The sequence below is a fragment of the Lytechinus pictus genome, chromosome 7 (assembly GCF_037042905.1).
Source record: "Lytechinus pictus isolate F3 Inbred chromosome 7, Lp3.0, whole genome shotgun sequence".
Taxonomy (NCBI): domain Eukaryota; kingdom Metazoa; phylum Echinodermata; class Echinoidea; order Temnopleuroida; family Toxopneustidae; genus Lytechinus; species Lytechinus pictus.
Window position 1 is genome coordinate 21,460,001 of NC_087251.1, and position 13,024 is coordinate 21,473,024.

At 35.4% G+C, this 13,024-nt stretch overlaps 1 protein-coding gene across 1 annotated transcript in view; it reads left to right on the forward strand.

Moving 5' to 3' along the window:
* Positions 1–12,499, forward strand: part of LOC129265398 (sodium-coupled monocarboxylate transporter 1-like) — an 18,682-nt gene extending 6,183 nt beyond the window's left edge. Inside the window, exons 7-13 of the mRNA XM_064102197.1 lie at positions 3,024–3,153; positions 4,200–4,288; positions 4,819–4,931; positions 5,317–5,387; positions 6,644–6,730; positions 10,905–11,143; positions 12,394–12,499. Of these exons, the coding sequence (XP_063958267.1) occupies positions 3,024–3,153; positions 4,200–4,288; positions 4,819–4,931; positions 5,317–5,387; positions 6,644–6,730; positions 10,905–11,143; positions 12,394–12,499 (835 nt within the window). The remainder of the gene's footprint in view (positions 1–3,023; positions 3,154–4,199; positions 4,289–4,818; positions 4,932–5,316; positions 5,388–6,643; positions 6,731–10,904; positions 11,144–12,393) is intronic.
* Positions 12,500–13,024: the final 525 nt, after the last annotated feature.

Below are 13,024 nucleotides of genomic sequence, written 5' to 3' on the forward strand. Positions count from 1 at the left end.
AAAATAAAATCATGAATCGAAGATGATCGTTGCTTATGCGCTTGCTGAAACGTGACAGAGAGATGCAAAGTTTATCCATATTGCTTTTACTCATAAACTTTCCAGATTATGCCTTAATTTGAAAGAATTTTTTTTTTAATACCGTTTTGAAATCAATATTATTTAGCCCTCCCCCAAAACAATAATTTTTCTTAATCTTATTTTTATATATAACAATAATAGTGTCTTTGTTTATGTCTGATGGAATAGCGTTATTACCATTGATTATTTCTGAACTAACAGACTAAAGGTACGTTGGATCTCAAGGAAGAATAGAGCAACGATATCAATGGCTCTTAAGAAAGTAATCTATCCATATCTTTTTTAGTTATCATGAAAATATTCGCAGAAATTTCTTCATAATTAAATAATAATAATATTAATGGTGGCTACTTATATAGCGCACAGGTCAACATTTTGGTGCTCATGGCGCTTCAAGGAAAATAAACACAACACACAACAACAATAGAAAACGAAAAAGAATAGAATTTGAATTCTCCTGAATAAACACACTATTAAACTGTTAATGGGAGATCAAATAAGTTTTCAACTGGGACTTGGATGTTTCTGTTGACGACATTTGGCGTAGTTGGATAGGCAATTGATTCCATAGCTTTGGTCATATAACAGAGAATGCATGGTCCCCCCATTAATTATTTGTACAATGTATTATTGTTTTAATTTTTACGCGGTAAATAAAACCAAGTCAATCCTGGATAAATGCTAGATATTGAAAGGCTGCCATGTATAAAGAAAACAGAATAATTGAAATAAATGAATGAAAAAATTAATCACCAACTTTACGTAAATTTTCTTGTGTTATTTTCCAAAATATCTTATTGCATGTTTAGTTAACTCAGAAGGAACTTTTACATTGCCCTATAGTTTTCAGACCAAGTTTTATGGAGAACGATCCTTTCCACATGCTGTCCCTTCACTTTGGAATTCCAGCCAATCATTATGTAAAGAACTCTTCTACACCCAATAATTTAAATCCACCTTGAAAACATACTTAATTAAAAAGAGTTAGTGCCGCGGCTATTGCCAGCAATTTTCACTCTTTTCCTTGCTTCTGTCTTCTTCAAAGAGCGCATAGTGACGCATTTGGCAGTGATAAACATGCACAAGTATTGACGCCCAATGGCGGCAATGCCTTGTTCTTGTTCTCTATTCCTATTCTGTAATCTTCTTTTTCTCCCGCCAGAATTCCATTCATTTATGGCCCGTATTTTGAACGCGGGTTTAAATTAAACCCTGGTTTAAAATTGTAGTTTAACTATGGAGTGTCAATTGGGCCACAAATATCTTTTAGTACATGTTAAGATGTATTAACTATTATGACACATAGTCTCAGAATGAAATTACAAAAGCAAAGGAAGCAAAATAGTAGATATAAGAAATATACAATACAAGCAGAAATTTTGAGTTTTTGGCTCCCCATAATTTTAGCATAGAGTTAGACCATGGGCTATGTTTGTGGATCCTGCCCTGGCCCCATTCCTCGTCCAATTTCTTCTAAATTTGGTAAGCATGTTGTCCAGCACCCCTAGTTGTGCACCTGACATTCAGTTTTCCAAAATCACTCACGCATGACCATCCATGCGCCTTTTTTTTTAATTTCAAGTCCAATTTGCAGACCATTGCTAATCCTATCGTATCTCCCTTATCCTGCATGCTACAGACTTCTGACAAAGTGCTGTAGATTCCTCTTTCATCTCCGACGCATGACTTGCCCTTCAAAATGCCATCTTCATGCCCTAAATTATTCAAATCCGGAATAGTGTACGTTCAAAACTTCATATTTTTGGAAATGCAAAGTCGGAAAATCGTAAAATTGCCATAAATTCCTCGTTTTCATTAATTTCAGTCGCATATTTTCAGGGTTTGCTTATGGTATCATCCCTCATAATTCAACTGTTTTTACGCATTAGTGACCATTACTTTTAGAAATAGCGCCCTCTACTAATGCAAGTCGGAAAATCGTAAAATGGCCATAACTTTCTTGTTTTCATTCATTTCGGGATTAGCTTATGGTATCATCCTCCTTTACGCATCAGTAACAATTACTTTTAGAAATAGCGCCTTCTAAAATTTTGAAAATGTTTATTTTTGTTTGGCCCTCATTGCGTCATACAAGGTCAAACCCGTATATCCTTTCTTGGATTTAGATTCTTCAAGATTATGCCCTTTCAAGACATTAACAAAAATATATACCTTACAACTGATGAAATATCTCAAAAATGCTCCTAAACACCTCAAAATACCAGAAATTGCACAATAATGTCAGAGCATCTTCAACTCGCCGGTACTTCTATATTATTGATGCGAAAACTTTCCAACTTGGCAGATATCAGGATTGTATACCACAACCGATCATCAACACTTTTTGACAGGAACTGACAAAGAGCTGACGTTAGCTTAAAATTATCGCGATAACCCTTCATTTTTATTTTTTATTTTATGTTTCATTTACTTCCGGTCTATTGCTTGTGCACAAATAAAGGTGATAGCAATGTCACCGCATTGTAATTTCTTGTCCATTGATACCAAATACGACATAGGTTATAGCAGAAAATTTGGAGATAATCCGATTTGATCAAGTGGCATACTATACAATGCACACTTAATCAGCAACAGATTTGTATCACTTTCAAGCTGAAACCTTATTCACCCACGGATTGTCATTGAAATAAGTATTATAAAATCATCATCTAGAGTTTTTTTTTCTCTCTCTCTCTGTCTCCTTGTGTTTCCTGCCCTCTATCTAATCACAGACCTGAATGCATGCACATCGTTCTGATACGATTGCTGTTCTAGTTATTATTTTTATTTTTTCTGGCTCGCGCTTCACATTCATGTCAAGTAGAGTCGAAAGGTTTCATAAGCCATCTCCCCCCCCCCCCTCCCTCTCTCCCCACCCTCTCTCTCTCTCTCTCTCTCTCTCTCTCTCTCTTTCTATTAATTCCATTTCTTTACATCCTAAGGGCTATATCACTGGCTGTGCTGTCACAATGGACGGTTCTCATCCTCATGTCTTTGTCTGGTGTGGTTATGTACGCCTATTACTTTAACTGTGACCCTCACACCCAGGGCAAGGTCTTCAGCCCGGATCAGGTAAGAATGCTTACATAACTTGCATCTTACACCATGATATAACCACAAACTCCATGATGATGTTACTTAAATGGATAGTCCGGGCTGAAAATATTTATATCTAAATAAATAGAGTAAAATTCACAAAGCAAAATCCTGAAAATTTCATCAAAATCGGATAACAAATAACGAAGTTATTGAATTTTAAAGTCTATCAAACGGTGAGAACAGTTATATGCACATCGTCATGAATATTCATTAGGTGGGCTGATGATGTCACATCCCCACTTTCCCTTTTCTTGTGTTATTACATGAAATCATAAATGTTTCATTTTTTCATACATGTGTAAATGATGTGTCTCCATTATCAATAAATAACTAATGCACTTAATCAGTTGTCAAACCAATTGTTTTAGTTCTTGGTAGAAAATGTTTGAATAAACCTAATTTCCTATAATAGAATACAAAAGAACAAGTGGGAATATGACATCATCAGCCCACCTAATTAATATTCATAAAGACATGCCTAGAACTGTTTCACCGGAATAATGCAAATCTTAAAAAATCAATAACTGTGTTATTTTTTATCAAATTTTGATCAAATTTTTTTTTTCAGCAATTTGCTTTGTGAATTTTACTCTATTTATTGAGATATAAATCTATCCAACCTGGATTATCCCTTTAATTTTCTGGGCCCCATCTCACAAAGAGTTTTGATTGATCAGATCAATCTCAAGTATAATGGAAATCCATCAATACGTCATAATTTTTTTCTTTAGGAAATCTGCTCAATGTCATTGAAAAACCAAGAGAAGCATACTAAATTGTCAAGAAAATAGTGAATATGAGAATTTACGTCATTTCTAGAAAATATTTTGGAACAAACATGCATTTTAGATTTTGATGTTGCTGGCTTTCCATAGTTGAGATTGATCGGATCAATCACAACTCTTTGTTTAGATGATTTACAAATATTTTCACGTGTACCTTAACTCCTGTATTGACCATGTTTACAGTCCTTTGTTAGTGTCTGTAGTTTGACAATGTGTTTTATCTTTAAACTTCAGATCATGCCATACATGGTGATGGAGGTATTCGCTAAGATGCCAGGAATCCCTGGAATATTCTTGTCTTCAGTTCTTAGTGCCTCCCTTAGGTAACAGTCATACAGCAGATCACAATTAATTTGCTGCATGTAAATACGTATTGCATTACATTGAAATGTAACATTTTTAAAATCGCAACGCGTGTCACACCATATAATATGCATGTAATTTGTTAAATCTTTTGCATAATTGGTTACTTTAGTCTTTCTTACAATCGTTTCGTTTGTCGCACGTTTTTTGTTACTCTTACATAATCTTGTATTTGTTACATTTTAATAAAAGTTCGTTAGTTTTGTCAGAATTTTAAATAATATATATTCGACCCCAGTCTCCCCTCCCATATCCCTCGATTCTTTCTCTCTCACCCCCTCCCCCTCCCCTATCTCTCTCTCCCCCTTTCTCCCTCTCTTCTTATCCTCTCATTGCATCGCCTTCAAGTCATCAGCAGACTTTGGCCTTCCAAATTCGTGGGCCACCCCCTCTCTAATTATATAACCCCAGAACCTAGAACAAACTTATTCAATTGTTTCCCCTGTAACCAATAATCATCTATTGTTTGGTTTCAACCTGTTTATTATAGTACTTTGTCATCCGGATTGAATGCTTTGGCAGCGGTAGCTGGAGAGGATATATTCAAGGCAATATGGCCAAATCTAAATGGAAGAACCTACACCATTATTACCAAATTATTATGTAAGTTGTGTAATGAGCAGACGAAATCGAATTCAGTTCGATCGAAGCTTTAGGTGGCTTGGCCGCAGCATCAGTGAGGTTTTCGGTTGTTTGAGTTTTTAATGCATGAAAAATATCATACATGATGTAGTATTTACATTATGATGAAAATATTTGTTTTTACTTGATGACACACAATTATATTCCTTTACCTAATCATCTTTATTTCGACGAAACTTTCGCGAGTTCAGGCAAATCTCAAGACGATTTATTTTCGATGATTGAATCCGATTTTCAGATCAAATGAAATATAATGTTGTTTTGTGGGTAAAATTTACAATGACAATGCCAGTGCTTTTTTAGTGTTTGTTACTTAATCGATTCCATTATACTATTGTCTTCACAGCTTTTTTCTTCGGCTTAGTCGCGATTGGAGTGGCCTTTCTTGCCATGGTGATGGGGGATCAAGTGCTCATGGTTGGTATTTTTTTCCATTTTCTACTTTCAGTAAATATCTGGGGGAAAGAAGATTGGTCCGTATTCTGAAGTCAGGTTTAACCATAGAGATACGTTAATAGGCCACGGTCTAACTCTGTGCTAAAATTCTGTGCCCAAAATTCAAAAATTATGTTTGTATTGTATATTTGTTATGTTTACTATTTTGTTTCCTTTTGCTTTCATAATGAAGAAACAATACTTTAGTTATCATTCCCAGACAATTATGAACGATTTGGGTGTCATATGAGTTAATAAATTGAATGTTTACCGGCTGTTAGGGATTTGTGCCCCAATTGGCTCTCCATAGTTGAACCACAACTTTTAAACCAGGGTTCAATTTAAAAATCCGAGTTCAGAATACGGGCCATTGTATTTTAAGACAGTTGCATGTTCATACAACCGTAACTCGGGGTTTTCAATTCGGTCACAAAGTTGAAATGGTCACAAAGGTGAAATGACCAACAAGACAATTGCCGTACCTTCCAATACCCCCTACCCACTACCAATCACAATCACTTCAATCAATAGACAGCTTTTGTGTTCCAGTGGCACTGTCTTAACCCTATTATTTTCCTATACAAGTGACATTATGATTCTATGTAGATGTATAAAAAAAGACCCGGTCAAGACGTCGTTGTTATTATCGAGATTTCGACACACACAAATTAACCATTCATCTTTAAGGCTTTATCACCTCGTTAAAATCCATAAATCCATAAAGCGACCACATCCTCAATACATGACTGACATTTGAATCTCGTGTATGCCTGTAGCCTGCCTCTTAAAGTGTCAAACGATGACATGAATATTTGCAAATTTAACACCGCTAGTATGCCCCCAACTCACACTACCAGTAATTAATACAGAAGAAAAATGATAATTGAAGGGGCGGATTAATCGCTCCTGACAATGTCCTACAGATAGTGGCTTGGTGCACTTGCCCCCCCCCCCATTTTTCACCACCAAGAAAAAAAAGAAAGGGAAAGTAAAGGAAAGAGAGGAGGTCGAAATATTATTATTTTACTGAATATGTCAAAATCTATCACAAAATTTGATTTTTTTGTTTGTAATACGAATGTCGAAATTTTGCTCGCTCGCAACTTTTTATAAATTTTGCTCAATACGCCATATCTGCCCCTAAAACCTTTTTGGCTCATTTTTCCACTGACTCCTTACATGGAACTAAGAGGAACACCCTCAGATGCTTATTTGATTGATATATTATTGAAATTCAGATGGGCTTGTCTATCTATGGTCTTACATACGGGGCTGTCGTCGCAACATTCACCCTTGGATTTTGCTGCCCAAGAATTAATTACAAAGTAAGTTAGTATTTCCTTCATTAAGAAAAATAAATGTGTTAATTTGTCTCACCGGATCGATTTTTTGTATACTAGAACACATGCATGGAACAGGGTATAATAAAACTTGATACTTTCTCCACCCCCCCTCCCCGCCCGCGAAATTATTTTTTCCACCACAGTTCCGGACGCCAATATGAATATTCATGACTTGCGTCTTCGGAATAATAATTGGCATTTATATAGCGCTTAATGAATCTACGACTGTTCAAAGCGCTTCACAATTATTATTACCCGGTCACTGGATTCATAGCATTTCAAGCAGCCTGTTAGGCGCAAACTTGCTAAACCAACCACAATAACGGTTGTTTCCTACCGGTACCCAATTAGCACCTGGGTGAGAGTGGCAAAGTGTGGATTGACGCCTTGTCAAAGGGCGCTAGGCCATGTTGGGATTCGAACACACGACCCTGTGATTACAAGGCGAGAGTCAGAACCGCTACACCACGGCGCTTCACCGCATGCGCGTGGATTGGATCTCGATGAGGCCTATATTTAATGTAAGGGAACCGGTACTTTGAGTGTGCTGATTCATGATCGTGGCATCGTTTACGAGGCCACAATGAAAATTTTAACTCCACGCGCATGCGTTCTGTTCCCACAGATCCAAAACAAATTTCCCGAAAATGAATCCCAAATTTCCCGAAATTCATAGACATTTCCTGGGATTTTCAATTTTGATTTTTAATCAAAATCGGACAATGATACAGTGAGCTTTAATTTGGTCCAAGTGACCCAAATCAAGGAATTTAAATAACATTATTTTGTTCACACCCTCTTTCAAAATAGGAACAAAATTATGAAATGAAAGCGCGGAGCGCGAGCGGAAAATTATGAGCTATGTCTGGAGGTAAATACTTCTTTAAATGTAATATGAATGTTGCCACGATTAATTGTTGTTTATAATTGTCATTTTTTTATTTCCCTGAATTTCGTAGATTTTTTTCATTTCACTAACCTTTCCTGGTAAAAGCCATAATTTCCCGAATTTCGGGAAGAATTGAAACATTGACTCTTGACACAAAGATGCAAGTCATGAACATTGGTGTCCGGAACTTCGGTGGGAAAAATAATTTCGCCCCCGCCCCCTTGTCTTAAATGTGTCTCTCTTTCACAGAAATATTCCCTAATCAACATTCGCTATTAGTGCTATGAATATGAATGATTTATGTTTGAATTCCCCACAATATTTAAACTTTTCATTTGTTTTATGAAGGATTTAAGATTGATAATATGAACTTTATTTTCAGATCTCGACCCAATTAACAATATCTTCTACAAAAATAGATATTACTTTATTTGTCTCTTCCCCCTTTTCAGACTTAAACACATCATATTATGAAGCCTGGTTAGATCCATTTTAATTTAATGTAATCTTTCTCATGATAATAATGATAATAATAATAATTATCATCAATATAATTATTAGTAGTAGTAGAAGTAGTAGTAGTAGTAGTAGTAGTAGTAGTAGTAGTCGTCGTCGTCGTCGTCGTCGTCGTAGTAGTATTAGTAGAAGTAGAAGTATTAGTAGCAGTAGTGGTAGTAACAGTAGTAGTCATTAGCGTACCTAAGGGGGGGGGGGGGGCAGGGGGGCAGACTGCCCCCCCCCCTCACGAGTCACAACACATGCAAGGGACGTATCCCTGCCCCCCTGACGAGTCAAAACTGATCCCTGACGAGCTAAGTGGGCCATTTTTTTTGCTTGTCAATTTTATTCTGGTGCGAAATTTCCTTTATTTGTGGTTGTAAACTTTTTTTTTTTTTTTTTGCTTGTCAAATTTTCGGGCGGACGAATTTGCCCCCCCCTTTGGAAAAGCATAGGTACGCCACCGGTAGTAGTAGTAGTAGTAGTAATAGTAGTAGTATCATCATCGTCATCATGTTTGCTCAGCAAGATCCTGAGGGAAATTTTACATTAACATGATCAACTATCCTTACCTAAGCAAAATATTAAAAACACACATTATTCCAACATGATCATAAATGAATGCAAAGTGCATATCATTTGATAGTGAGTAATGGATTTTAGGGCTTTTTCTCACGAGAATATTGAATCATCATTGTAATAATGACATCATATACCATTCACACGTTCACTCGAAAACTGATTTGAATTCGAATATCTGAGCGAAGGCGGCATTGTGTCCTTTGTTACTTATCAATCAAAGCACTGCACATCGCAAATAAAAAAATACAATGAGTTGATGACAATTGTATTATCCAAGGAAGTGCTTGGAAGGTCACGTAAGCTCCGACGCCCCCAAAAGATGTTTTGGAGGTCAAGCTGTTCGTACCGTAATTTGAGAGAAACTTGATATTCACCTCCAGAGTAGAATTTGAATTCGTGATTGTGATTCGCGTTCGTGATTCTAGTTTGGTTTCACACGTGCTAAAAATTTGTCATTAGAATGATTTTTCACTGGAATCATCATTCAAATTACGAATATGATACCGTGTGAAAGAGCGGTTAGACTGCTGCTCACATCACTATTTCCTTCATTTTGGCACAAAGCCATTAATGCTCATGATAAAATTGGCAGCATTTACTCAAGCATCAATAATTCCTTTTGTGTGTCAGTTAACAGAGAAGACCTTTGAGCATCTTTCTACACTAAAAAAAGTATATCATATATAAAATTATTTTTGTAACTTTTTACGTGAACTGTTTGATATTGTCATTTATCTAGACCAGAACTATGTCGTGTAATGGCATGATTTCAGTATTTTATTAAACCAATATAATTATTTCAAGTTTTCTTTTAATCTCATGAAAGTCAAAAAGGATTGTCATTGATGGTTAATTATTTATTCCAGACTTTTGTATATATATGCATGGAAGTGCATATTTAGTATCGTAATAATTTTCTAATTTCACTTGATTCTTTCCATGATTCTTTTAATGATTTTTAATGATTTTTTAATGTTTTTTAATGATTTTTTTCATCTTGTATGATTATGTGGACTTTTTACTAAAGAGAGAATTACAAAGAAATGCTGAAGCAGGTTTGATAATAAATTAGTTGTGCTCTGTATCCTCTGGCAACAAACGCTATATATATGCCAGCTATCATCACCGTTATCAAGTATTACGAATGATTAACAAGTGAATGATACATTTATTCATAACCAGGCGCGGATCCAGGAGGGGGCCGAGCCGGCCCCGGCCCCCCCCCCTATTTTTTTGGCAACCTGCAGAAATAAGTGTACTCTTTAACTTGATACAAACGATGAAAAACAGAAAGGAAAGTAAGAAAGAGGTATTATACCCATGATGTGTTATTTACAGCCTCGTAACGGCCGGCCCGACCCGAAAGGAAACAAGAAAAAGGTGAGGGGAAGAATTGGAAAATAGAATTTATATAAAAAATTTCGCTCGCGCTTCGCGCTCGCATTGCCTGTGTAATGAATCTCATTCAAGAGGATTAAATGGCACTTGATATATCCAGTTCTGAAATCAATTTGCACACAATATTTCAGCTCGCACATCAAGCTTTCATTATTTTGTTTGATTTACACAAATTGTTAATATATATATAAATTTTATGTGAGAAACCTATCCTCTTTGGAAATTATTACCAAAATTTCTCAAAATGCCCCTTTATCATGTCAGTAATAAAATTAAGCTCGTGCTTCGCGCTTGCATTTCATTGTTTGAGACACAGCTTGTTCTTTAAAAAAAACGCGCTTAGACTGTCCAGTTTTCAGGTCGGAATATCAAAAATTTTGAGCTTGCGCTTCGCACACTCATTATTTAATTGGTGATACTTGTATCCTCTTCATTAATCACTAAAAACAGTCCTAATTGACTCCCTTTTCGCGCTCGCATTCTTTAGTTGGATACTTATCTTTGTTCATGATTATAAAAACTGCTCAGAATCTTCAGGTCTAAGGACATAAAATATCAAAGAATTTGAGCTCGCGCTCGCATATTATATTAAGACCACATGAGATACCTTATCTTGTTTATAACAATAAAAACTAAAACTTCAGTCTTTAGTTAGGACTACCCCCTGGAAAAAAAATCAGATTATAGCGGCCAATCGAAAAAAATGTTGATGACAATATTTTTCGCCCCCCCCCCCTATTGGCGAAACCTTGATCCGCCCCTGATAACTATTTTTCTTTCTCATGAAAGGGTGTTTTGGTTGGTACTATCGTGAGCATTGGTATAATGACATGGCTGAAAGTTGGAAAGATGTATGCAGATAATATCAGATCAGACGTTCTACCGCTCTCTGTAGAAGGCTGTACTGTTGAGCAGAACTCAACTAACTTAACATATTATACCACCATGGTCACCGAGGTCGAGACGTGGACATCGATCACGGAATCATCCACCAACCCGACCAACGAGACACAAACTGATGATGAAAGGTACAAAATAGCTTAAACTAATCCACAAACGTTTAAAATACTCGGAATGAATTTCAGCCAACACCTCTCAAGTCTGCATAAAAAACGACACGAGGTAATACAGTTTTAATGACCAATATTATAATTGATCTGAAGATCAATTTTTGACATTTATTTTCATTTCAAGTTTATTTCATACAAATATTAAGAGGAATCACTAAAAATAAATAGGAATTTAAGATGATTTCAGTTGAAGTAGAATTAAATTTCGCCAGTCAATGCAAGATGAGAGCAGATTCCAGTTATTAATTCGATTAAAACTCCCGTATTATTCAAATTGCTTAAGCAAAATGCGAGAGGTTCTGCTCTTTATTATTAAATTCAAAAGCCATTCTATTCTATACTTTGTCTATTTCTTTGATAGTGTCTGTCACTACACTAAAGCCAAAAAAGTTGTAATACGTGATATTACTTGTGCACACTCTTTCGTGATGACATATAAATATTCATTGTTGACTGATTTAATTTTGTTTTTGAAGCAATAAATCTCTTTGTATTATAGTCACCCGTATAAGCAGGACAGAGTTTGCGACTGTTTACTGTTTTCAACTTTTTAAGCTAGTTTACTTAAATTTTAGAACTAATGAATAGCATTATTTTTAATTCATTGTAGGATGGAATCTTTGAGAAAAAAATCATAAAAAGCTTGATTTGTGAGACGCGATATAAATATGCTGGTAAAATTTACAATTAAAATGTAAAAATTAACAATTCAGGTCTATAATTATTATTTTATGTTTATTTTTAAATAAGCAACATTTTATAATATGGAATAAGGGGGAAATTCAGGTTTTGATATTTTAAATTTTTGTTCATGTATATACAGTAATGAAGTCTATATTACCGTGACCATGGACCTACTTTACTAGTAGGTCCATGCCGTGATAAAGTAAGTGATAAGCGCTTGACTGATGAACCAGCTCCAGGATGCACCTCTGTTGTCGGTCAAATTCGAACGTTTACAAGAATCCAATATAATGACCACTTCATATTTGTAATATTGGGATTTCCGAATGACAGTCCAATATACTCCACAGTACTTTAATCAAAATATTTTCTATATGTAGAGGGTTTATTAGATACTTATTTTGCCAAAGATTTGGAATAAAAATATACGTTGAAACTTCCTGACAAATCTTAGAACTGCCCCCCCCCCCCCTTCTTTAAAGATAATAATTTCAGAATTTTGAATTGTCTTTTCCGTTATATAGAACGGCGTTAGAAAATTTCTACTCATTGTCTTATCACCTGTACGGTTCTCTTGGATTCCTCATCACAGTAGCTGTAGCTTTCATTGTCAGTGCCGTGACAGGTTAGTGATATCTCCATATTTATTTAAATCCATATTCAATATTAGGTATTTTGCATGGTTATGAACAAAATGCATTAATTAAAACACTTTTGACATGGTTTTTAAAGAATTTTCAGGTACATTCCCCATATAGTAGACCAGTCAAACGTCAAAAAGTGCTCTAGATAAGGATTCGACGGCAAAATTTGTTAATGCTTGGCATCCCAGCTAAAAGTCTTGCTAAAATACCCAGGAATAGCGTACGGCCGGATGCCAAGCGCACTTTTGCGTGAAAGTGTCATTTTAGCGTGAAATCTGAAAGAATGTCGAAAATCACGCATTTTGATATTTTGACGGAATAGGTTCAAATTTTTGATTACCTTTGATATGCGATCCTTTTTATTTGAATTTTCAAATTATAAGTCTGATAAATATACATTTTAATTTGAATATTACACACACATATATGGCGCAGTGAAACATAAAACCGCGATTTCCTCAAAATAAAAGTTTGTGAAAACTATCAATAGTTTGATTTTTTTTTTTACACA